Source organism: Canis lupus, chromosome 14 (genome assembly GCF_011100685.1).
Source record: "Canis lupus familiaris isolate Mischka breed German Shepherd chromosome 14, alternate assembly UU_Cfam_GSD_1.0, whole genome shotgun sequence".
NCBI lineage: Eukaryota > Metazoa > Chordata > Mammalia > Carnivora > Canidae > Canis > Canis lupus.
This window is the reverse complement of record NC_049235.1, coordinates 19,996,153-20,022,483: the sequence shown is the minus strand read 5'-3', so window position 1 is coordinate 20,022,483 and position 26,331 is coordinate 19,996,153. Positions and strand designations below refer to the sequence as shown.

At 37.2% G+C, this 26,331-nt stretch overlaps 1 protein-coding gene across 5 annotated transcripts in view; it reads left to right on the top strand.

Moving 5' to 3' along the window:
- Positions 1-10,159, top strand: part of SGCE (sarcoglycan epsilon) — a 68,710-nt gene extending 58,551 nt beyond the window's left edge. For 4 of the 5 annotated variants that reach the window (XM_038556842.1, XM_038556841.1, XM_038556846.1 and 1 more), the window contains 3 exons: positions 6,959-7,002; positions 7,881-7,915; positions 9,867-10,159. In XM_038556842.1, the coding sequence (XP_038412770.1) occupies positions 6,959-7,002; positions 7,881-7,915; positions 9,867-9,917 (130 nt within the window). In that variant the 3' untranslated portion in view covers positions 9,918-10,159. The remainder of the gene's footprint in view (positions 1-6,958; positions 7,003-7,880; positions 7,916-9,866) is intronic. The other variant, XM_038556843.1, reaches the window with a different exon arrangement.
- Positions 10,160-26,331: the final 16,172 nt, after the last annotated feature.

Genomic DNA, 26,331 nt, shown 5'->3' with positions numbered 1-26,331 from the left:
GAAGGTCTAGAGAAACTTATAACAACGCCAGGTAGAGAACTCATAACAGTTCTATGACAAGGGGCTGCCACCATTATTTGTCAGTTTCACAGTAATATTTTCTTTTTTGGTACAGTGCTTCACAGGACTACACGCTGGTACCATGCAGTAGACAGTAAAAGAAATGTCTGATCATTTGCAGATGATAAAATTGAGACTTGGATAAGAGATAAAGCTAAATTAGGTTAAAGCTGAGATTAGATTATTTGCCTATCTTGATTTAAGTCAAAGATAATGTATCATTGAACTCAGAAGGATCTCTGATCCAGTTTACAGGCAAGGGATGGAGCAGGTAGTGGCAAGGGAAGCTGGAGAGAGTAGGAGTTGGAGCAAGCTCAGAAAGGACGATTTCATTTTGTATTTCATTTCTACATTCCAGGGTAAAGAGAGTATCAAAGGCTGTTAAAACAATCACATAATATAGAAATGTAGGGTCAGTTTAGCTTGATCTTTGCTAATGTATTTGTTAATAACTGTTTTATTTTGGAATGATTTTCAAGGTTCAGAACGTTGTAAAGATAACACAGAGAGTTTCCAGAGATCCCTCACCCAGTTTCCCCATAGTACATTTGTCACAACTAAGAAAATAGCATTGGTGCTTTACTATTAAGCAGACTTCAGATTTTTTTAATTTAATTTAATAATTTGAGATTTCATTAGTTTTATTTTTAAAGATTTTATTTGAGAGAGAGGGAGGGAGAGACAGCATGAGTGGGAGGGGCCGAGAATGAGAGAGAGAGGGAGAGAGAGTCTCAAGCAGACTCCATGCAGAATGTGGAGCCTGATGCAGGCTTGATCCCAGGACCCTGAGATCATAACCTGAGCCAAAACCAAGAGTCAGATGTTTAGCTGACTGTGCCACACAGGTGCCCCAGATTTTATAGTTTTTTTCCCCTAATGTCCTTCTGTTCCAGGACTCTGTCAGGGACACTCTGTCGAGGCATGTCTCTTTCCTCTGATCTGGGCAGATTTTTAGACCTTCCTCAGTTCCCATGACCTTGACAGTGTTGAAGAGTAGTAGTCACACATTCTGTAGAATGTTCCCTGCCCCCTGATACAGTCAGGCTTTTTGCATCTGTACTTAATCAATGATCTTTGCAGTTCAGTGAATACATGTTACCATTAACAGTAAGAAAAACTTGTCTCTTTAGGTCCTGTCCCCTTATTACCATTCATTGCTGGAGATTACATTATAGAATAATTCCTTTTTATAAATTATTTATTTATTTATCTATTTATTTATTTATTTACAGTGCACACAATTGGTGCGGGGGTGGGAGAGGGAGAGGCAGAGGAAGAGGGAAAGAGAATTTTAAGCAGATTCCACACCCAGCAGGGCTCCATCTCACAACCTACTCAGATCATGACCTGAGTAGAAATCGAGTTGGATGCTTAACCGACTGAGCTACCAAGGTGCCCCATAAAGTAATTCTTACAAGTAAATTTGCTTTGTCCAAAGAGTCATCGTTGTGATTAGGGTTATGTTTTTGACCAAAGATTTAACTTAAAATATATTACAGATTGACTGATGTACCTTGAAAACAAACCTTTGATATGATTTACATGCAGAAAATCAAACTCCAAGTTATAGCATTTTAGGTCCTAAAAGGTATGTTGAGAGAGAGAGAGAGGCTAGCCTGGTTCTGTCCAAACAAAGTTGCAGATCACAGTCACCTGAGTAGCTTCTACAATGCAGATCCCAGAGCTAACATTCTGTGGATTTGGAATCTGCTGGATATTGTGAGTTAGGTGGATCAGGAAAAAGGATTGAGAATTCCTTAATAAAATAATTAAAGGAACTAGGTTTCAGGATTTGGAAGAGCCACCTTGGTATTTCTTTTGGGGGTAGAGGTGGGGACGATGTTGTTATTTACACCCTTCCACCTAGAGTTCTAAAAGGGGGAACAGTTTCTCCTTATTCCTCCCTAAGAGGTATGTACAAAAGAAAAGTGTGAAAGGGGAGCAGTCCAGGTGCTTGATCTAGAGTGTTGGGACTATTTGTGGGTTTATACTTATCAGCTTCAAGACTTTTCACACCTCCTTCAGCTGCCTGAGAAAAATGGTGTAGAGAAGTGAGAGATGAGTACTGATTAGTCCTAAATGAGCTAGAGAAATGCTGAACCTCAAAAAACTAAAAACCACTGGGAAACTTTAATTTTGCACTTTTATGGGAGACATTGCTGGAGGACTTCAGATATTCAATTCTCTAAAATAGAATTTATTCTAAAATTTGTAATGTATTATGTGTTTCTTTTGGGGGTAGATCTGCCTCCTTATTACTCTTTTCTCATACCAACATCAGTATCAATCGATTTTCCCTGAGTGAGAGGCATCTTAATAGAAGATTTTATGTAATGAATAATAGGGGAAACTACCCATTTTTAGAATGATTTTAATTATCTATATGAAAATTTTCCTTATTCATTATACTAAACATAATATCTAATCCAGAGTAATTGGGTCTCCCTCAAAACAGGAGGTAGGTCGTGCTTAATCTTTTATAAATTAACGAATATAAAACTAGAATTCAGTCTTCTAATTAAAGATATACGAACTAATCATTTTAGCTTTAGTCTAAAGTATTTTTCCATTTGTCTTCATGGTAATAATGAGAACTAACTATGGTATAATTTCATAAATAAAAAATTAGGTTTCAATGAAAGTTAATATCAGTTGAAGAGAATGTTTTAGGGGACCAAGGTAATGGTTTCCTGTTGACTAGAAGTGTCAAGCAGCCAAGGATATTTCGAAGCCAAATCTTTTTTTTTTTTTTTTTTTTAATTCAGCAAGGATGCAGTATCTCTTTGTTGGACTTTGGTTCTATACATTTGTACTGCTTCAGTTTAAAGCTGTGGTAGATTTGCTTTTGGCTTTATGCAAACAGGAGAAAAATATCTAAAAGACATAAATGAATATCTCCTTTCTCATTTATGTTCCATGCATGTTCTACACTGATTTGGGTTAAAATTAGGCTTTGAAATGAAAAGTTACACTGACATTTCCAATTTCTTTGTGTCCTTCCTTCCTTAATCCAAATAATGGCCTGGTTCTTTAGTAAAAGTGGTAAGGGGTTCAAATCAGCATTTTTGATGGAAAAAAATTATAGAAAATTCAAGGGTTAGGCAACATCAATTTTGCTGAAGTAATTGGGAAATTCCAAACATATACTACTATTGTTAAATATATTACTTATTGTTAAATGGCTCCATACTAATCTTAAAGAGAAGTGTTTTGTATTCTATATAGCCAAACTAATGTCATTTATTCTATATAGCCAAACTAATGTCATTTATTCTATATAGCCAAACTAATGTCATTTATTTTCAAATGTGGCACAGATTCGGTGTCTTAATGCACATCATTTAACCTTTCTTTGCTTTTGAGTCTTCAAGCAAGTAGGAATATAATGCATTGATAATCATCAACCTAACTCATAGATTTATTCTACAGGATATCCAAGAATGTCAAATTACCTTAAAATGGTTGTACAAATAATAAATAATCGTGTCCTCCCCCCAAATCACTTATTTATTAATTTGCACATTATTACCTTTGCTTCTTTAAAGAATAAAGTTTGTGCAATGGCTAATTTACATAATTTTCTATTTAAATGCATGTAATTAATGGTAGTAAAATTAAGAAATAATTAATGCTAATAATTTAGGGAACTCCAGTTTTCTTAATCTTTTTTCTATGTAATGCAGTTTACACATAATAATCTTTCCATTAGTACATTAATAACATAATTATTCTAAATAGTTTTATGACTTTATAGAGGTCCTTTCTTTGAAGGATTATTGGACTTCTATTTGAAGTCAGCCCTGCTCCCTTGTGTAATTGCCTTCAGTTTTGTGCTTTCACCAAAGATGGAAATGCTTCTATTTCCTCACTGTCTGGTCTGCTTGACTATAGTAGAGTTGGTTACTCATAGCAATTTCTCCAGTATGCCTGAAGCAGTGCTCTTATGAGGTACCTCCCTTCAACTCTTAAATGGAATTCACACTTCAAGTATGCCCATCAGGGATATTTGAACACTCTGACATTCATAGGCTCATATGCAGTCACAGGTTTGGGCAAACACTAGAGTCAGGTGTGCCCACCCTGGAGATGCGGGGGAAGCTCTATCTCCACAGATTTCTTGTTGAGTACCTGTTTGCACATATAAGCACTCTTATATAACTCATCTATATTTCAGTTGAGATTGCGTGTAGCACATGTACATCGTTCAAACCGAACCAATTGGGACATGCACTGCAGGTATTTTTAAATCCATAAACCAAAGTAACACCATTGCTTTCTCAGAGATCTCTGGATTTCTTGTTACCTTCTGCGTATGGCGCTTTCTCAACCAACCATTTCTCCTCAAACCTAGCCAAGCCCATTACTATTTACACAGTTCAGCAGTGTAAGAGGAAAAAATCAGGAGCTAGAGAAGAAATGACAGGGTGGAGATGGACTTTGATCAATGGTTTTCAAACTTTGTTCCACCAAAGGGTAAGTTGGACTGGCTAACAGGAATAAGGGAGTTCCAACTACTTCAGCCAAATATTGATTTTGAATTTGGGGCATCCTTGATTTAGGGCTTTTGAAAGGCTTTTCTTGTCATCTTCAGTATTTTTGTTTTGTCAAAGCATATTGATTTAATTCATTAATAGGCTAGGTAGAGCTAGAGGTGATAGGAAATGAAGGGTGTATGTGTATAAGGTGTGCTCGAATAGCTTCTGATGTAGAACATATAGGCCCAATTAGTTGTATCTGAGAAGTTAAGACTCATATCCCCTTCCCAAAGGCACATGAAATTGCTTTTTGACTTCTATAGTAAAGATGTTTGTTTTCCCATCCTTAAATCTAGAACTTATTTTCTCTGTGGTTTATAAATTTATCTTTTTACTTCTATAATCAAAACCAGTATAAATACATCGTGTGAGATACTGAAAGAATAAACAAGCAAATAAAATACTCCATGAGGCCACACAAGGATAAGTAGAGTTGATAGGTAATAGCAAACAAGAATATAATTATTGGATGAATTATTAAGTAACATTCTCGAATTGAATTAGAATTGATTTTATTTCCCTAACAATATATTTAAAATGGAGCTGAAAATTTTAAAGAATTACTCAAAGTCATTAACATTTCTATAGATTAATTTAGGAGTTTAAGTAGTATTTAGCATATATAGCTTTCCACTTAAGATCGTTTTATTTGGAACATAATATTTGCCTGGCTGAAATGATTCAGATCAATGATTTTCAAACTCTGTTTTTTGGAGGTTTCTTAGAAATGCCTTAGGGGCCAGCATGTGGGGCAAAAGAAACAAAGCAGGCGGAATTCCTGGCTCCCTTGTTTCAACCCAGGCAACCTCACATTTATCTCTTTTGTACATCAAAAGTTCTGCTTAGGATTTCAATTAAAAGGAATTCCATTGCTGAAGAGAAACAAACAAACAAAAAAAAAAACTGAAAACTCCTGGTTTGGATCTAGCTCTACTCTGCAACAAGGGAATTTCTTCCACACAGAATCTAAGTTGTACATTTTTGCAAATTTTAATATCAAAATATGAAAATAAATGAATATGAATGTTAATAAATATGTGTATTTTATGTGAATCTTTCTAAGTATCCTTCTGCACATATTCATTCAAACATTATTTATTGCATGCTTAGTGTTGGGGGTACTAAACAAAATAAGAGGTTCTTGCTGGTAGGGCATTCGGGACCAATAAACATTATGTGATGAGAAATACGACAACAATCAGCATGTGTATGAAACCATACTAAATGGTAACCTAATGGAGAAGCAGTGCTTGGAGAGTGAGGAGGCGTAGAACATGTGGTACTTGAGATATTTTTTAATTAAAACAAGTAATGGGTTACAATTTTTGACCCATTGCTTGTGGGATAGTTTTAGATTATAAGAGTAACTTGTGTCCATTGTAACAAATTTTAAGTTCAGTTTGCAAGGACAAAGGGGAACTGGTTGGGTCAAAGGATGGCTGTGGCCATGGTGGCGGTGGCTCTATTTCAGGCAGTCAGGGGATGCTCCATGTCAGGACCAGATATATTGATGGTCTTCTGGGCCCACACTAAGAAACTTGAAACTTAATTTGCAAGTAGGCATAAGGAAATAATGATGTGTGTTTAAATGACTTAATCAGAATTGTGTCTTAGAAGATCATCTGACAGCAATGTGTGCAATGGATTTTGAGGGAGCAAGAGTGGGACTAAGGAAACAATTCAGCTTAGTTGCAAAGTTCCAAGTGAGAAATAGTGATGGCTTCAACCAAGTTAGCAACACAAGTCAAAAAGAAGACAGATTCAAAGAGAGATTGAGGAAAATTGTCAAGAGTTCCCAAGATTGGGATGTGGGAACTGAAGGAAGGGAGAGGTCGTTGCTGACTTCTATATCGTGACTAGTACAGTTGAGTGGATGGCCAGTGTCATTTCCTGCGCAGGGATAGAAGAGCATAGCTTTGGCATAATAAATAAAGATGGGTATGTATGTTGTTCTGTGAGAGCGTGTGAACATGTACAGATGTTCTAGACCTGGGTCTGAAAGTGTACAAGTGACAAGTGCAAGCCTTGGAGTCCCTGGGTTCACATCTTTATCCACCACTTCTTAGCTATGTAGCTCAGACCTCTAAGGGTATTTCCTTATCTGTAAGTTGGGAAAAATAATACTTACCTCGTAGGTTGTTATGAGGTAGAACACAGCATTTAGTGGAGCTTTATGAATGTTATCAAATATTATATAATTCCTCTTCGTCAGACCTCAGGTTTCCCATCCATAAACTCATGGGAGTTTGCTAGCTTAGATGATTTCTGGGGATCTATTTAGCTATAAAATTTTTCATCCTAGTATGTCTACTGTCTGTATGTGTGTAAACAAAGTTTTACTCAAAAATGTCAATCATTTCTAGGAACTTGCCACATCAGACTCAGATTCCCCAACAGCAGACTACAGGTAAGTCCTAAAAGTAATGTTGATATATTGATGTATGAAGCTAACAGACTGAACGATAATTGTAGTACCATATAATTGATGAAACTTTAGCTTCATCAAGTAAGGCAAAACAGTTGTGTCCTTCCTTAATCAGAGTTAGAACCTCAGAATAATAGCTTAGATTATTGGATGGATTGGCATCAGAGTGAAAAACATAGGGTAAAGGATCTTAGAGCAAAAGCATCCATGGAGGTCCTGTCTAATTAAGGAAGACTGAATAAAATCCCCTTCCTTTAGCGAAGCTCCCTGTTTTTCCCCTTGGTATGAAAGATTCTTAGCTTGGACCCATCCAGGATTTGTCTCAGTAAGTGAGCAGCTTGAAACTGACTCTTACAAAAGGAAACCATTGTGACTAATCACTGAGGCTTCAGGGGGATAAATGAGAAATGGTTGGCCTGGTTTTAATGCCACTTTAAAAAGCTGTTATAATATGACCAGTGACAACAAGATGGCGGATGATTCTCCCTTGACTATTCTATTTCCCTAAGACTTGCTTTCTTCAAGTTTATTTCTTTCAAGTGTCCCTAAAAAATTTCCACAGCCAATTATTTCATTCATCTCGGTACCAAGTAGATAACTTATTCATGATTGTCTTCTAATTAGTGGTTGATTCCTAGTTCTAATTGCCAGGCAACCAGTAATGCCTTTTGTGGCTCTCTTGGAAAAGCAAGAGAAGTTTTAAAAATGTAAGTTGGATGTGGAATTCTGAGTATGAATAGTGGTATTGTAGTAGGGAAGCTATTAAGTAAGTCTCTTAAAAACCTTGCACACATATAGAAATTTATTGGATGTTTCCATTCAAAAATTATTTTCTCTATTACTGCTTTCGGGAATTTAAGGAGATTTTCGTTTGACAACTTTTCAAAGATTTGAGGCAAGTATAATGAAGTTGTTCATCAGATTTTAATTATGCGATAATGTTTATCAGAATTTCCCCCCATAGTTTTGATCACTTGTTTTAATTAAATGCTAACGTGTTTCAACAAGGGTGTTCAATATATTGATGTGGTGGTGCTACTGTGTAAGCATTCAGGAGATTGATGAAGGAACAAACTTTGTTATAAATATCTGTTACCTAAAGAGCAAAGACAAAAACAAATCCCTGTTAACCACTAATTGCATGGCTTTTTTCTTTTTTTAAGAGGAAAAATTTTAAAGGAATATTTCTGTATTTCCCTCATTAAATTCATAAACTTATAATTCTTCTAATATGCCTTTCCTCTGATTCTTAACTATTTCATGGAAAGAGTGAGTAGGAGACGACAGCTTCTAGCAAAACAGTGAATAATTTGTGTTTTCAAAATCCAGATTTTATTTATCCCCCCCATTAGAGGAAATAAGCCTGAGTAGATGATATTAGAGACACATATTTGATAGTGGTATAGATTTTCAGCAAGTAGACTTGTTAGTGTGCTAGTTTTTAGTAATAGGCAGCATTTTCAACTACGAGGACAATTTATGCCTGAGCAAATGGGATAAGAGCCAAAGAATTTCCCTAGGGGAATTTTAGGTTGTTCAACTCAATTTTCTAGATTATTTTTCTAAAACAGATTTTGGGGAGCAGGCATTTTGCTTGAGTCAAGGAAGCTTTGATCTCCTTTTTTAGTTAATACGATAGCCTATTACCTCCTTGTTCTCTTATATTTTTCTGTAATTTGGAGCACATTATTGACTAAAGTGCACTATCTCCTCTTGGTTGTTTTCTTCTTGTCACTGTTGTTTTCGATGAGTTCCCGAAGTATCTAAGTGCTAAAGGGAGAGAGACCACCCTAGCATTTTTGTAATTATGATAGATTGTCGTGTTTCTGCCTCTGATAAATGTACAACCAAATAGAGTTATGCCTCCTGGAGAGAAGAGCTGAATGGGCAGGTTACATTCCTAATTCCCATTCTGTTTGAATGAAAAAAGTAGTTTGTTTCTCAGTTTCTCGATTATTTTGCTATGTATACGCATCCATGGATTTAGTGCTATTTATGTATTTTCACAGCTACAACAGCTTTTTGGTCACTCCTTCCTGGTCTTCCCAGGACCACAAAGAGGCAACCACACTTGTGCATGATTATCATGAAATAATAATTTGCCTTTTCCAAGCACCTCAAGCCACTGTGCAAGGTCACAGTTGTTTTTTTGTTTTGTTTTGTTTTTTTGTTTGTTTGTTTGTTTTTATGAAGATAATTTAAGCACAAGGTTTGTCTCTTGGATACCAAGTAATTTTATTTGTAGCTACTTATATGGAATTTGTCAGGGAAGAGTATATTTTGAAGTTTGTTCTATTGAGTTAGTGATTTTATTTTATTTTATTTTATTTTTTAATGATCACCAAAAGTTTAAGAAACGAACTAGCTGCCAGTGTTGTAATCCTGGACTTAAGCGCTAGCTGAGATAATAGAGCAGTTACAAGCTGACAATAGCACTGGCTTTTGGACGTGGCCCAAGCCATTCGGTTTGATGCCCCTTCAGGTTTTCTCATTTTCTTTGCCCTTCCAACCTACACGGTATTTTCTAAAAAGCCACGATTAAAAGGTACAGTCATACATCCCGCAGTCAACCTCATTCTTTTTGTTTATTATGGGAGGAATTTTTAGACCATTCCTTCTGAGAAGTACAAACCATTACAGCTTTGGCCCAAGAAGGAGAGGACCAATTTAGAATTTTTCCTTTTTAAAAAAACAAAAAACAAAGTGCAGAGAAATAATGTCAACATAATTATTTTTAGAGTACAATAAGAAGATAGAAAATTGCTCCTTGTCATTCTTTGTTTTGCTCAAAATCTAAAAGTGTCCATGCCCTAAGTCATGCCTATGTTCATTCTTCCACACTGCAGGTAAATGGTATCCCTGAAGAAAGGAAATTGACCGAAGCAATGAATTTGTAATCAGACAGCATAGGTGTTATATCTAATTTCTTCTCTTTTCCAATAATGCATGAGCTTTTCTGGCATATGGTGTGCATGTTGACAGTATTAAGTATGTAGCAAATAACACTGTGTAACTTTCATTTTACTAATGTATTTTTTTTGTACTTAAAGCATTTTTGACAATTTGTAAAACATCGATGACTTTATATTTGTTACAATAAAAAGGGACCTTTAAAATAAATATTATTAATGAAGCTTAATATCGGGTGAAATTTATTTCAGAAAATATTTGATTGCTTTCTCTATAGTAGGAATCTTCTGTTGCTAGGAACAGGCTCATGTGGTCATTCTTTATTCAGTAAGATTTCAGTAAGCACGCTCTATAAATATGGAAAATGTCTACTCTCTGTGTTGGAGGTGAATAATCCATTTAAATAATACTGTGATCCTTGTGGCATGTTTTAATCTGTTCTTTTATATACTACTTCTTGGAGTGTTTTATGGCTTATGGATCTGATGATACCTAGTTTATGAAGGATGGCTCAGGCTGCATAATTACTTGTTTTAAAGATTTTATTATTTATTTATTCATGATAGACATAGAGAGAGAGGGAGGCAGAAACACAGGCAGAGGGAGAAGCAGGCTCCATGCTGGGAGCCTGACGTGGGACTCGATTCCGGGACTCCAGGATCACACCCTGGACCAAAAGCAGGCGCTGAACCGCTGAGCCACCCAGGAATCCCCTAATTACTTGTTTCTGTAATCAGATACTTGGTTTTAGAAGCAAGCTGGGAGCTATTACTCAAAAAAGAGAATAGTTACCCACTGTTGGTGACATGAATTAGCTCCCAATACCTTGAGTTCCCCTGTAATAACACTACTCTCAAGGCTTTCCTCATACCGTAGTGGTCTGCCTCATACATGTTGGGTACTATTGGTTAAAATGTGGTTGGTTATCAGACCAGCTCGCAGGGCCACTTTTGTAGACTAGACCAGCTAGAAAACCTCTCTTCTCTGGGTAGATATCTGTGTTACTTGTCAATTGGTCAGAGGACACACAAATGTTATATAAACGGGATTTGAAATCTAAAAAAAATCCCTGTTAGCATTGTATGCAACAATGTGTCTTTCACTTAGGCATTCTATCATGTCCTTGACATCGGAAACACCCCTACCCCCCCAACCCCCACTGTCTCCTTTTTGGGATTTAACAGAGGGTATAGGTTCTTTGATTTCTTAAAGGGTGTAGGTTCTTTGATATCTTATATTTTTATTCCTTCCCAAAACACATAGAGGGTTGCCACTTGCTATTCTTCAGGAGTTACCAGCTTGACGTTGTAAATATACTGGGTCAGTTCAAGTCCTAGGAGGAAAGGTTGCCATGACTCCAGATAACTAGATTGTGACACAGTGGCAGAGAATTAACAAACATTGCTCCGTCCAGTGAAATAAAACTGTTAGTCCAAGTGAGCAGGAGCTTGGTAGTCCAAGTGAGCAGGAATAATAATATGTGATCCACAAATGAGGAACTACAGATCAAGGGTTAGGAACTTGATTCATCTGTTCTAGGAAAGAGGCCACTGTGAGGGTTGGAAAATGCAGATGGAGTTAGCACTGGTTTTTGCACTGACCATATTAAGGAATTGAATGGGATAAAAATCATCAATCAGCATCTCACAAATTGGTGATAATTGCCTTAATCTCTGCCTCTGAAAAAGTGATCTTGCCTCTGATTTGATATTTTGATGGCGAGGAAGAGTTCAAAGAGTTTCCTAATGGTCATTGCTATCTTAGTAGTCCTTACTTTATGGGTCAAAAAGGGGGCATTCTGCTCCATGCTGAAGATTTCTATCCCAAATAAACACCCTCAGTGTGGGCAAAAGAGTATATGGTAAGTTTGGGATCCCAAAGACGAACTTAAATTAGAACACCTTTTCTCAGTTGGCCACAGTAAGGCTTTACCCTAAAAAAATCAACTGCAATTGTTGTCAGCACCTTCAGAAATTCCAAAAAACTCAGATCTGGATTCCAAATACCCCCTAAAAGTCTGCGAATTTTCCTTCCTCCAAGGGGCAGTCACCCAATAAATTATGACTTCTCTTTATAAAAGTTCACATCTTTATAAGTCTACAATGATGATAGAAAAGAATGTTAGGTGCAAATGTTAAGGTTAAATTTGAGGCTAAGAGACTTATTCAGAAAATAATTAAAAAACAGCATTAAGGCCAGAGCCTCCAAGTACAGATATAGCAAGTAGGTGAGGTGTGTGGCTTCTGGGATCAATGAATGGTGCAGGACTAGAGCTATCACTTCCTATGTCCTGACTATACCCAATTGAGTGGATGGATAAAAACTTTCTAACAAGCCACTATCTGATGGAACAACTGCAGAAATATGCAATTTGGATATCTTGTAGAGCCCTTACTAGCTGCTTATTTATTGCATACCCAGTGTCTTAATGTGAATCAAGTCATGCTCTGAGGATATGGTGGTAAGCCAAACAAAGCACAGGCTCTGCCCATGTGGAATTTGCATTGTAGTGGGAAAGAGAGACATTAATCAAGTAGTCATACCAATAAATGTCAAAATGCAGTCGTAATAAATGCTATGAGGGAAAATAATTGGTGATATAAAAACATATCACAGAGTACTTGCCCTAGTCTGCAAGGTCAGAGAAGATTTCCTAAGGAAGCTTGTGCTATCAAAAGGAGGAATGAAAACTCATTAGATGAAGTGGTGTGAAAAAGAGTATTTGAGGTGGAGAAAAGAGAATATCTATCTAAATTCTATTGGGAGAAGAGATCGTAGTAAATACAGAGTTCTATCAGAAAGTCCAGTGCAGCTGGAGTGTGGACAATAGGAAGAAGATGTTGGGAAAGTGTGGAGGAGGGTGAGAACCAAGAGTTAAGCAGGACCAAGCCATTGCATGACTTGAAAGGCAGACAAGTAAAGTCTGAAGGGTTTTTTTTTTATTTATTTATGATAGTCACAGAGAGAGAGAGAGAGAGAGAGAGAGGCAGAGACACAGGCAGAGGGAGAAGCAGGCTCCATGCACCGGGAGCCCGACGTGGGATTCGATCCCGGGTCTCCAGGATCGCGCCCTGGGCCAAAGGCAGGCGCTAAACCGCTGCGCCACCCAGGGATCCCAGTCTGAAGGGTTTTAAGGAGGAGGGCTATGATGTCATCTCTTGCATTTTTATACAATCCAGCTCTTCCATAGAGTAGGTGAGTGGAGTGAGTATGGCTAGACCAACTAGTAGGCTGTTAAAGGCAATCAGAGAAATAATAGCTTTGATTAGGCTAAAGATGCAAAAGGTGGTGAGAAATGGACAGATTCAAGAGCTATTTAGGCGATAAAAAAACTAGTTGTTGGTATGTCGATACTTTAGAAGTGGTGTTCAGTAAAAGAAAGGGGCTAATTCTGATGTTTTGTGGTTTTCTGGGGATTTGTTTTTGTTTTTGTCAAATGACAGTGTTGCCCATTGTGATAGAAGTTACTGGATAGAACTAAAATTGAAGAAAACAATATGAGTTCAGTTTTAGGCAAAGTACCTTTCAGAAAACCAAGCAAGGTCGGTTAATTTGAAGCTCAAAGTAGAGGTCTGGACTGATGATATAATTAGTAAGTCATATGGGTTAGGTATTCAGTGTAGTCATGAAGTTGATGAGAAATCTGGCCTTTAGTATCACCCAAACGTTCAGAGGTCAGCCAAAATTTGTGTTACAGTTATTCCTCCAATAGCTAGCAAAAAGATAAAGTATATAAAGTTGGGTATTTGCCAGAATCTAATGGTCAGAGAAAGGCAGGGATGGTATTTTATTCACATTTCACAGAATTAAAATGTAATAGTATGATTTTTGTAGACATTTTACGACTTTATTAATAAATCTTACATTTTTAAATGGTGTAGATGTACTACACAGATTTCTTTGGTCAGATCATCTCACTTTACATTCAATAATAGACTATAGTTCATCTTAGGTAATTTACCATGTAGTTTTGGAACTGATGTTTATATTTGTAAAACTGTGGCAACCATGGGGGTGTGCTGCTTGGAACTTCCTTCAGGAAAGAATTTGCCATTCAGCTGCAAAAAGGGTGGTTAACTGCCAGCTACCAGCTGTTAGCACCTTCAGGATCTGCCTTGACCTTTGAACACAGAAACGCTTCTCCTGGGCAGCCACCCTCCATCCATGGCTGAGCATGTTGTCAGTACCAGGGCCTAGGACTCCTCTAATGGAAAAACTTTACTCTAGAGCTCCTGGGTAGGTTGGCTGAGACCCTCAGGTTTGCATTGCAGTTGGATGACCTCCTTACTGAATCTTGTTTCCTCTCCACCTGCTTTCCTTTTAGAGAGGTCAGATCTCCATCATGGACTGAAGATTTGCCTTCAATTCAAAATAGTAATAAGAGCCGATTAGAGCTCCATTACAAATATAGAATATAAGTCTCTGTGTCCTAAAGTACATGATTTTTTGGTGAAGATTCCACATACATGAAGCCAAAACAGAAAAGTGTCCTTCTTAAAAGTGGATTTTATTGAATCAGAAATCTGTTCGCTAGTTACCACCTCAGTAACTAGTGTGCTATTTATTTTTGCACCATTTTCAAACAATATGTAATTCCTTTCTAATCAACTGGGAATCTATTGATTGCTTTTATAGAGCAAATTCACAAAAGGTGGCAATACAAAGGAAATTTTGAATTAGTTTGGTTTCCCCAAAACAGGTTGTAAATTTGGGGATGATCCCAAGAAGCCAGAATATGGAAGCAGAAAGATTAAGGAGTCTAGGAAGTTCAGAAGGAAAGCCAACACAGAGTATGTTGTGGATCTGGCTATTATTCTGGAAAGCAGAACTCTGTTCTACTGGGGATCCTCTAATGAACTCTGTAGAATCCACCTCAGAATTTCCCTTCAAAATGACAAGAGATTTAGACTTACATTCACAGAATCACTATCTTGCAGCTGAGTTACTCCAGGGGTCACTAACTCTCCTGTATTCCTGGGCTTTGGCTGTGAGTGGACTGAGGAAGATCTTGGTGCTCTGGAGAAAACCCTGGGACAGGGAATAACCCTGAGAGATATTATGAAAACTCAAGGTGAGAAAAGAAAGCTAAACAAACTGTTAGTAGGATTTCTTCATCAAGCAAGGGACACTGCTGGATTTTGCACAATATCGTTGATACGCAATGTTAAAAGGCAGTTACCATCATTTGAACTTAGTAGTTGACATTTCAGTTTGCAGTGGGATGAAATCATTGACATACAGCATATAAGTCAACTTGTGATATACATGACGTTCAAAAAGCTTGATGAGCTTTTTGCTCTACACTGAAAACTCATGCCAGGAGAGGATGGATTTTCATTTGGGGAAGAATTATTTTGTGAGCTGTGCTGATGTGACAAAAATATCCCAGAAATCACAGTGGTTTAACACAATGAAACACTATTCACTCATATCACAGATCCGTCTTCCTCCATCTTGTATGCTGTATGATCTGGAACACATGGTGTCCAGGATTTCTGTGGGAAAGGAAAGAGTTGAAGGGTCACATGGGATGTCTTTCAGAGCTGGGCTTCAAAATGGCTTCCCTCACTTTCATCTATATTACCCGGTATTGTCATGTTCTCCAAAGGTAATTTCTGTGGATGTTGGGAAATGTAGTCTTCCTGTGTACTTAGGAAGAGGAAATGGCTTAAACATGTAGTAAACATGAGCATTGTTTTGCCACACATGTTGACTGGGCAAAACATGTGATTAGTGATTATAAACTAATCAATGTATATAACAATGAAGGATATAATTACATGAATAAACAGTTCTATCATCCCAATGACCTAAATGGTGAATTAGAATTTTCAGTTGGAAATAAAAACAACTACTACAAAGAAATGGAGTAGATATAATAGCAAGCTAGATACACAAATCTTGGAGAAATATTGCATTAAATTCTTGTAGAAAAGAATATGATTATAGATTCACAATCCCTTATCTGCAATTCCCAAATCCTAAGATTTCAATTTCTTCTAAAGTTTATAGCAAATCTATCTAATGGTAGAATCTGACCTGCACAGAAATGAGGAGGTTTATTTTATCTTTCTTAATCCCACTTGGTGTGATGCTTTGCTATGGAAACATTAAAATTTTGTTACATGGTATTGCCCTTACCCTACTGAGTATGTTACATAATGTAAGATTTATGAAATCCAGAAAAAATTCAGTGGTCCAAAATTGATGTGGTCCCAAGAGTTTCCAGAAATGTATTGTGGACTTATACTAATTTTTATAAATGTAATGTTTAATTTTCATATGATGTTTATATAATAAGCTTTTTATTACCTAAATGTGGGGTTCCATGTGTGTGTCTAAAGCAAATTAAGTGGTAAAACAATGAGAAAAGATTGAGATAAATTGGTCTAACAGAACAATACATTTCCTAGTTCTATCCACTGAGAGGACCCAGAAGTAATAATATCCCACAAAACCTAGCACTCATATTTTGATTTCTAGGAGCCAGGGCTTCTTGACAAGATGGCTGATTTCAGGGCTTCAGAAGAGAAAGTATAGATGAGCCCAGAACCCAGAAAACAGGAAAAAGAATAATGGACAATTATCAGGAGAATTCAGGAGTGAGCTAGAAGGGGCTCAGCTCACACCAGCCAAATATGAGAATTTGGTTAACAAAATAAATACAGTAATGTATTATAATCTATAGGTAAAATAAGATCCCTGAAACTATACTGATATAAATGAATGAGTAAACGAATGAATTGATGAGAATGAAAAGTGTACCTTACAGGTAGAATGCCAACTGATGCAGAAAATACGGTGGGATCATTTTGTGATGACCACAGAAGCAACTGTTTCACACAAGAATCATAAAAAGATAATTATATGGAAACCAAGACCTGGGCACCATTGCTTCTGTTTTTTTAAAGATTTATTTGTTCATTTATTTTTTTAGAGAGAGGAAAGACAGACACACAGGGGGAGTGGCGGGGGGAGAGGGAGAAGGAGAGAAGCCGACTCCGCATACCCGTGCCCCTGGGTATCATTTTTTTTTAAGTCCTTCAGTGGATAGAGCTAGAAACTATAAAGATGTGTAAGCTTCTTCTATCTCTATGATAAAATAGGATATTTACATAGTCTCCAAATATCTCCTTACAAGGTAGTAATGAATTACTATATTAGTTTCCGAGGGCTGCTGCTGTAGAATACCATAATCTGGGTGTCTTAGAATAGTAGGAGAGGCTAGCAATCTGAAATCAATGTGTCAGCAAGGCAACCTCAGGGGAAAATCTTTCCTTTTTTCTTCCTAGTTTCTGGTGGTTTGCTGGCAATCCTTGGCATTCCTTGGCTTGCAGTGGCAGCCCTTTGAGCTCTGCCTCTGTGATCACATGGCATTCTCCCCTTGTGTGTCAGTGTCTCCTCTTCTTAGAAAGACACCAGTCAAATTGGATTAAGGGCTGACCCAATGTGACTTCTTAAGTAATTACATCTACAATAACCCTATTTCCAAATAAGTTCACATTCTGAGGTGTTAGAAGTTAGGACTTCGATATATCCTTCCCCTTGCCCCATGTTTAATATGTTTATTGCTTTCAAGAACATAAAACCAATGTACATCCCAACCTATGCAAAAACAGGTTGGCAAATATGACAAAAATAGTAATACTCATTTCTGGTATTAGTTCTAATCAATATTTCTGTGATTACCAGTGACGATAAACACTTTTTTCCCATAATGTTCTGGCTATCTTTTTTTATTGTGGTATAAAAAAAACCCAAGATAACATTAAATTTATCATTTTAACCATTTTAAGTATACATACAAATGCTAAGTACCTTCACATTGTTGTGCAATAGATCTCTAGAAATTTTTCATTTTGCAAAATTGAACTCGTTATAGACTAATATACACTGTATATACCCATTAAACACCAATTCATCCTCCCCTTTTCACCAGCCCCTGGCAACCATCTTTCTACTTTTTGTTTCTCTGATTTTGACTACTTTAGCTGCTTCATATGAGAGGAGTCATACAGTATCTGTCCTTCTATAACTGGCTTAGTTCACTTACCAGAATGTCTTTGAGGTTCAACCATATTACAGCTTGTGACAGCATTTCCTTCCTTGTTAAACTGCTATAATATTTAATTGTATGTCTATGTTATGTTTCCTTTATCCATTTGTCTATTAATGGACATTTGGGTTTCTTCTACCTCTTGGCTATTTTAAGTAATGGGGCAATGAACATGTGCAAATATCTCTTTGAGATCCTGCTTTGATCACTGTCCTTTAGCATTGGCATGGGGAAACCCATCACTCTACTGTGAAAATAACTGGAAAACACTACTTTAACCAAATGATCCAAGTTACTATCACCAGTAATGGGACAATTGATCTAATGTGTCTCCGGATATGGTATACCAACAAGAACCACCGTTTCTGCGATATTACTGCCCAAAATGCCTGCCCTGAATCTAAATATGACAATATAAAATTTAGAGACATTCTACAAACTAACCGGCCTTACTCTTCAAAACTATCGAGCTCATGGAGATACAGACTGAGGAACTCCAGATTTAAACAGACAAAAGTGACATTACAACCAAAGGTAAAATGTGATGTTGGGCTGTATATCTCAGCTCTTTTAGAAAATAAATCGTATAGCTAGAGACATGAGTGGATATATAGATAGACATGATGAAACAAGTTGGTAAAATATTAACATTTTGTAAATTTGAGTATATGGGAACAGTGGTACTATATTTAAAAGTTTTTGCAAATCTGAAATTAATCTCAAAATAAAAATTCTTAAAAATAGCATGCTAACTAAAATATGAAGAACAGATAAAAAGGCAAGAAATTGATGCAGGGAAAAGAGCAACTGTTCAGGAATATAACAGGGATGAAGAAATGGCCAGAATTGTTTGTCTTTGAGAAATATTAAGGGGCACAGAATTGATAGGATTTGCTGACAGATTGGCAATGTGGGGGGAAGGAGGAATCAAGATGACTTCTAGAGTTAGGGCCTTACTTTCTGAGTATATTTTTGATCCATTTATTGAGTTTGAGAAGGTTGGGCAAAGAATATCTTAAAGATTGAGTTAAGAGTTTAGTCTTGAACTTTTTCTAGCTACAAAGGCTGTCTCATACCAGGGCAAAGAGCAGGGTGGATGTGCCATCTCAGGAATTTTCACTGCCATGTGCCAAATTTTTGTGTATATAAGTTTGTAGCAAGCCTCTAAAACAAATTTTATTGGCTATAACAGAGAGTATTAGTAAAATGTTAACTAGTATGTATACTAGTGCTTGGTAATGTCTATATCAGTGCAAAGTGTTCAAAGGTCTGCCATGGATAAAGATAATGAAGTTCAGGGGTCTTGTTTCAGGTGAATGTGTAACACAGGGCTATCTTAGACAAACCAAACAGGGGAGCAAACACATTTCAAAAGCAAATAGAATTATGCCCTAATTTATCTGTGGTGATAGCTCATCTCTGAAAATGATCAGAAATAGAAATGAATACTTAAAATTGCTTCCTCTTTGCATTCAGAGATTTGAATTTGACATCATGAGCTACTAGGCCAAGCCAAGAAATCAGAGTCATTGAAATAGAAGAGTCTTTATTGATTGTTCCTGGAATTCCCAGCGAGACATAGCGATGTGCATTGATGCCACATCTTGATAAATGATAATCATGGATTAGAGACCTAAGGTCTTTGTTAAAATAGCTCTGATCTCTCATGTCCACAAACTGCATCAGAGTGACTCACAAGCCTATAAAGTCTATTTTGTAAGAAATGCCAAGTGCTAAAAATAAAAAATGGGATGGGAGATATACCTTTCAACTAGATTATACTATGTAACTTATTTCTTGATGTGTCATTTGTCTGCTACAACTTTGCTGTGTAACACCTCCCCTGCCCCAAGTAATAAGTATTTTTTTCATTTGCTTGGGTCAACTGTTTCGACTGGGTTTGATTAGAAGTATCTTCCAATCTTGGGAACCCTGGGTGGCGCAGCGGTTTAGCGCCTGCCTTTGGCCCAAGGCGTGATCCTGGAGACCCGGGATCGAATCCCACGTCGGGCTCCCGGTGCATGGAGCCTGCTTCTCCCTCTGCCTATGCCTCTGCCTCTCTCTCTCTGTGTGTGGGACTATCATAAATAAATAAATAAATAAATAAATAAATAAATAAATAAATAAGAAGTATCTTCTAATCTCAGCTGGATTTCCTCATATGTCCAGCTAACTACTGGCTCATCTAGGATGACCTCAGTTGGGATGATGGGAGAACTTGGTTTCCTCCAACTTAATCTCATTTAATTGGCTGGCATGGACACATTCTCATGGCATGGCAGAAACACAAAAGAGTATAAATCATACAAGATATTAGCAGACAATGTGAAGCTTCTTTCAAGCCGCTCTTTGTGACACATTTGCTGATATCCCATTAGTCGAAGTAAGTAAACTGGCAGAGGTCTAAATTGGAGTGGGAAAAGAATATAAGATAATGAGGCAGACTGTGACTATGGGGTGCCTATTAAGGGGGGGCCATTAGTGTGATCGATCTACTACACACTGGTCCTGATTATTTATATTCTTTCCACATGCAAAATACACTAAACCTCTTTCAAGACTCCAAATTGTCATTCAAACAGACTTAAAGTATTTAAAGTCCATCAGGTTCAGATACTTCTCCTTGGATGGCTTCTTTGGATATGGAGACACATACTGAAACTGTAACTAGCTCCACTCCCACAACTCAAAGTAGAATGGTAACACACAGATTTGATAAATATAATAGACACTTGTGGGTTTTTATTTAAGATTTTATTTATTTATTTATGAGAGACAGAGGTAGAAACAGTGGCAGAGGGGGAAGCAGGCTCCATGCAGGAAGCCTGATGTGGCCCTGAGCCGAAGGCAGACACACTCAACCACTGAGCCACCCAGGCATCACAATAGATGCTTGTTTTTAAAAGAAGGAAGCTTTGGATACAGATAGCAGTCATTGATTTGTTTTTAATTGCTATAAATTCGAAATATCACAAAAATAAAAATCACAAAATGGATCAAAGATCTGAACTGATATCTAAAATTATAAAACTCTTAGAAATATAGCTTCATCAAAATGACACACTTCTGTGCATCAAATGACACTACCTAAAGGTTGAAAAGACAGCTCACAGAATGGGAGAAAACATTTGCAAATTATATGCCATAAAGGATTAATGCCCAAAATTTGTAAAGAACTACAACTTAACAACAAAAAAACCCAAACAGCACAATTCAAAGTGGCCAAAGGACTTGAATAGACATTTCTCCAAAGAGATACAAATGGCCAGTAAGCATATGAAAAGATGCAAATGCATCTGTAATATTTAATATATTTTTATATTATAAAATGTTTAATATCTTAATTGACCTGAGAAGAAAATGAGGTGATCATCTCTATAGAAGCTGTAAAGTCATTTGACAAAATTTAAATTCTAATTTTTAAAAAATTCATTTATTCACGAGAGACACAGAGAGAGAGAGAGAGAGAGGCAGACGCGCAGGCAGAGGGAGAAGCAGGCCCCACACAGGGATCCCAATGTGGGACTCGATCCCGGGTCTCCAGGATCACGCTGGGGGCTGAAGGCTGCGCTAAACCGCTGAGCCACCCGGGCTGCCCTAAACTCTAATTTTGGTCCCAAAATACACTAAATGAACATTTGATTGCTACTTCCTTAATATGACCTATCCAGTCAGCCTTGTGGAACACTACAGGCACTCTGATATCAGGAATATCTTACTTGAAGGCTCATGACAAGACAACATAAAGATGACAAGAAACAAATGTCATAATAAGATAATAAAGGCATTAGAGGCAGAAAATAATGAGAGAAGCAGGCTGAACTATCAATATGTAAAGATGATATGATTGTAAACTTGAAAACCTTGAAGAATCAACTGGACAAACTGTTACAAATGAGTAATAAAAAATTCTCTAGGGTGCCTGGGTGGCTCACTCAGTTAAGTGTGACTTCACCTCAGGTCATGGTCTCAGGGTCCTGGGATTAAGCCCCGAGTTGGGCTCCATGCTCAACGGAAGTTTGCTTGAGGATTCTCCCCCTCCCTCTCCCTCTGCCCCAACCCCCACTGTGCTCTCTCTCTCAAATAAATAAATAAAATAAAATAAAATCTTAAGAAAATTCCCTAAGATAGAGGAGATGTAGACTTAATATAGACACATCTTCATATACAATTACTAGTTAGAAGCTACAGTGATAGAAAAGACCTCACTTAGAACTGTCATCAAAAAGAGAAAACATCCAAGAATGAACCTAACTGGAAGAAAGCAAGTCTTACCTGAATAGAAACTTTAATGTGCCACCGCCTGATGTAAAAGACAATTTATGCAAATGGAAAGGCATGTAATAGTTTTGGACCAAAACTATAACCAAAGGATATTGTTTATCCTAAATTGCTTTGTGAAGTGAGTGTGATTCCAATATAGATACTAATAGGTTTAAAAAAAAAAAAAACAGACAAGCTGATTCTAAATTTCATTTGGAAAAACAAACAAGAATCACTAAAAAATCTGATTAATAAAAGAGCAATAGGTACTTCACTAGACATAAAACCATATTATAACATATTATGACATAACATGATAAAACCTCTATAATTAAAACTGTGTGAGGCTGCTGAATGAATAGCTATTGATTCAGAGTAAAAAGTACATAAATTGTCCCATACAAATGAATAAATTTAGTATGTCTTATAGGTAGCATGTCAAGTCAATGATGGAAAAGATGGACTCTTTAATAAATAGTATTAGCAATAGGTAGTTACCTGAAAAAAATTAAGTTGGATCCCTACCTCACATCATAAGGTATCAAAAATAAAATACAAGTAATTTCCTTTATCACTTTGGAGTGAGGAAATCTCTAACTATTCAAAAACTATTCAAACCCAGAAGTCATAAAAGAAAGGACTGACAAAATCTCTCTATATATAAAAAAACTTTTACAAAGCAAAAACACCATAAACAAAGCAAAGACAGACTGAGAAAAAGTATTTGTATCTCATGTCATAGACACAGGGCTAATCTCCCAAACATATAATGAATTCTTCAGGGTTGACAAGAAAAGGACTAACAATAGATAAATGGGCAGACAGTATAAGCAGAGTGTTCACAAAAATGGAAATATTAATTGCTTTTAAATATATGACAAGATGCAAGATGATACACTGTTGAGGGCGTGGGACTGCAGAAGACAAGCACTAATGCATTGCTGGTCAGACATATAAATTGTTGGGGTTCCTAAGAATGGCAATCTTGCTGTAAGGATTTTTTTAAGACTTTATTTATTCATGAGAGAGAGAGAGAGAGAGGGAGAGAGAGAGAGAGAGAGGCAGAGACACAGGCAGAGGGAGAAGCAGGCCCCATGCAGGGAGCCCGACGTGGGACTGGATCCCAGGACTCCAGGATCATGCCCTGGGCTGAAGGCGGCACTAAACCGCTGAGCACCCCGGGCTGCCCTGCGATCTTGCTGTAAATACCAAATGAAAAATGTATATACCCTATGATCCAGTAATCCCACATCTGGGAACTTACATACATACTTAGATTGCTGAAAAACAATATATAAATAAAAAGCTACTCACCATATTATTATTTGTAGCAGTAATAGGTTGGAACTCATTAATAAGAGAATGATGGATAAACACAGGAATCAGTGAGGGGTTGGTGGACTGGTGGCAAGACAGTGATAACAAAGAATTGGGGAAACTATGCATTGGTAGGGAAATCTCTCCAAAGGAATATTATGAAGTGGGGAAAAAAAAGTACAGCAACCTGAATCATATGGTGTATTTTATACTAAAGAAAGCAAAATAGGAGTATATATTTCTATTTCTTTGTACTATGTAAAGGAACTTTGCAAGAATCCAGAAGAAGCTAGTGAGTACCAGCCACAGGTAGTTGTGAGAATTTGATGGATAAGAGACTGCGGAGAAAAAGGAAAAGTTTTCGCGCTCTGCCTCTAATCTTTTTTGACTTTTGAATTATCTACATTTATTTCCTACTCAAAAATAAACACATAAAAGGAATTATCGTGAGGGCAGTTGACCTTGAAAGAGGAAACTAGAGGACATGGCTGGCGCCAGTATACATTCCTATTTCTGTTATCTCCACATATCTCCCCTGGTATTTTAAAGATGACCAGAATGCTGGGAGAGACGCTTGCCAACCCTCTGGTGTCTTCTTTCCGATCTCCCCTTATAACTCCATTGGTATTTTCGAGGCTAGATCTTGCCAAAAAAGAAGTATGCACATGCTTCGTGCGGGAAGTGATGGACCATTGCGATTTTTGTTCCAATAATACGCCTGTTCTTCTTACATGTCCCCGATCAGATAATATTAGAACTCTGAGGGAAGAATTAAAGATAACCACTGGAATGGTAGAAGCGGGGGATAAAAGGCTTAAATCAGTAGGAAAATAAAAACTAGGCGATTGCAACACATTAGAAGAGGGAAAAGGAAATCACGACAATGAAGAGTAATAGAATAATATGAAATTGGATGCAAGTAGTAAGACTAAAAATTAGAGTTAGCAGAAAAAGTATGACATGTAAACCCCCTCTGGCAATATCTGGGCTGCAGCTATTTTGTTTGTTTGATTGCAAGGACAAATTTAGACATGAATCGACAGGAGAACTAGGGTGAGGGAAACATTTTTCTCTGCATATGGAAAGCCGGAAGAACCGCCAGAGTGCCACACTGTGGGCAGTAATGACCTGGTAAGATGCTCCTCGGGAAAAAGCTTGGAATTTGCTCTTAATCACAACAGATGGACTATTGAGGAACCAAATTTCTGCTCCATATAGCACAGACTCAATAATTTTGTTCCGTAAAATGTTTAAGGAAGGCATAACCAAAAGCCCACTGCTCACATTAAAAAAAAAAAAAAAAAGAGGAAAAAGGAAAAACTTAATAAAGCTCCCATAGAATGACCAGCTTTGAGCAGTGTTGCTTCCTGATGTACCCTCCAAGTTAAACAATTTAGGTAAAGTAGTCCAAAGTAATGGAATGAAGTGATGTACTATATGGAATTGTAAACTATAAACCAGCCATAAGTTGGAGAAAATCTTGTTTCAAAAAAAAAAAATTGTAAGAGTTCTTTATATAAGAATATTTAAAGTAGGTCTATTAGTTTTTTAAATACTTTTTAAAATTTTCCATTTGATTTATTTATGGCATTTCTTTTGACCAAGAGAAATATTTCTTTTTTACAATGGATATTACAATCATATGTATTTTGCTTTCCTTTTTATTTATATGTTTTAAACTAACTTCAGATAAAAATTACATTGTATTTTTCTCTCCTTTTCTGGCTTATTTAAAATTCTATGTTCACTAAATTATGAATTCTCATATACCTGTAAATGACTCCATTCCCATTTTTTTCTTCTGGTTTTCACATGAATTTAATTGTACATTTCTGGGTTTTTATTATTATTATTATTATTATTATTATTATTATTATTATATGCAAATACTTCCCTCATCATTTTTGGGGTGGCTTGGAGGTGAGCTGCTCAGATCTCACTTCAGAAAAATCGACCGTGAAATCCAGCATGCAAGAAAAAGAATCACCATTTTGGAAGAGGCAAATGCTCCTGATCAGCCATTGGAGATAGGGCTACTTTTACACAATGACAGATGGGAAGAATGTGTCTGGAAGTGAGGTGATCCACTTAGGTTCTGCTCACTACTCTCTTGTCCTCCTGGGACTGTGAATGAACAAGTGCATCAATCTCAACCTGCCGAGTGTGATTACCAAGAGCTCGGAGACCCTTCCAGAAGGAGAGTCTGGATCCTAATTCTAGGTAAGCCACCAAGAGCTGCATAGCTAAGGGGAAGTGGGATTTAAAACTGATGATGGAGGAAGGAGATTGGACAATCAGTTGTGTCCAGAAGGCTAACTGCACAGACAGGGTCGCAAGCTTATCTTATTGAGCTGTTAAAAACTTACCTTCAGAAAAAGCGGCCCATGAAAATGATGTATTTGTGCACAACACCAGGAGTGAGCTGTGACAGCTGTGGAAGTGTCCTGTTCCCATCTCCCTTCAAGAGAAGCTGATGTGCAGAGGATAATAAACAGTCTGCAGATACCACACTTTTGTATCCACTCCTCTGTTCAGGGAGAGGTCCTCAATCTCCCCGGGCTGCTCCCAGCCAACAACGAGCAGGGCAGGGGTCATTGACCAGGCTATTCCTCTCCGACGCAGGATTCCTCTGAATGTGTAATTTTGCTCTGGGGCATCTCACAGCCTGGCTGAGAATTTCTCAGAGTTTCATACAAGCGGACGCTCCTTTTACTCAAATTTCCATCCTTTCACAGGTGTCCCAAATGCATCATGGTTTGAGGGAA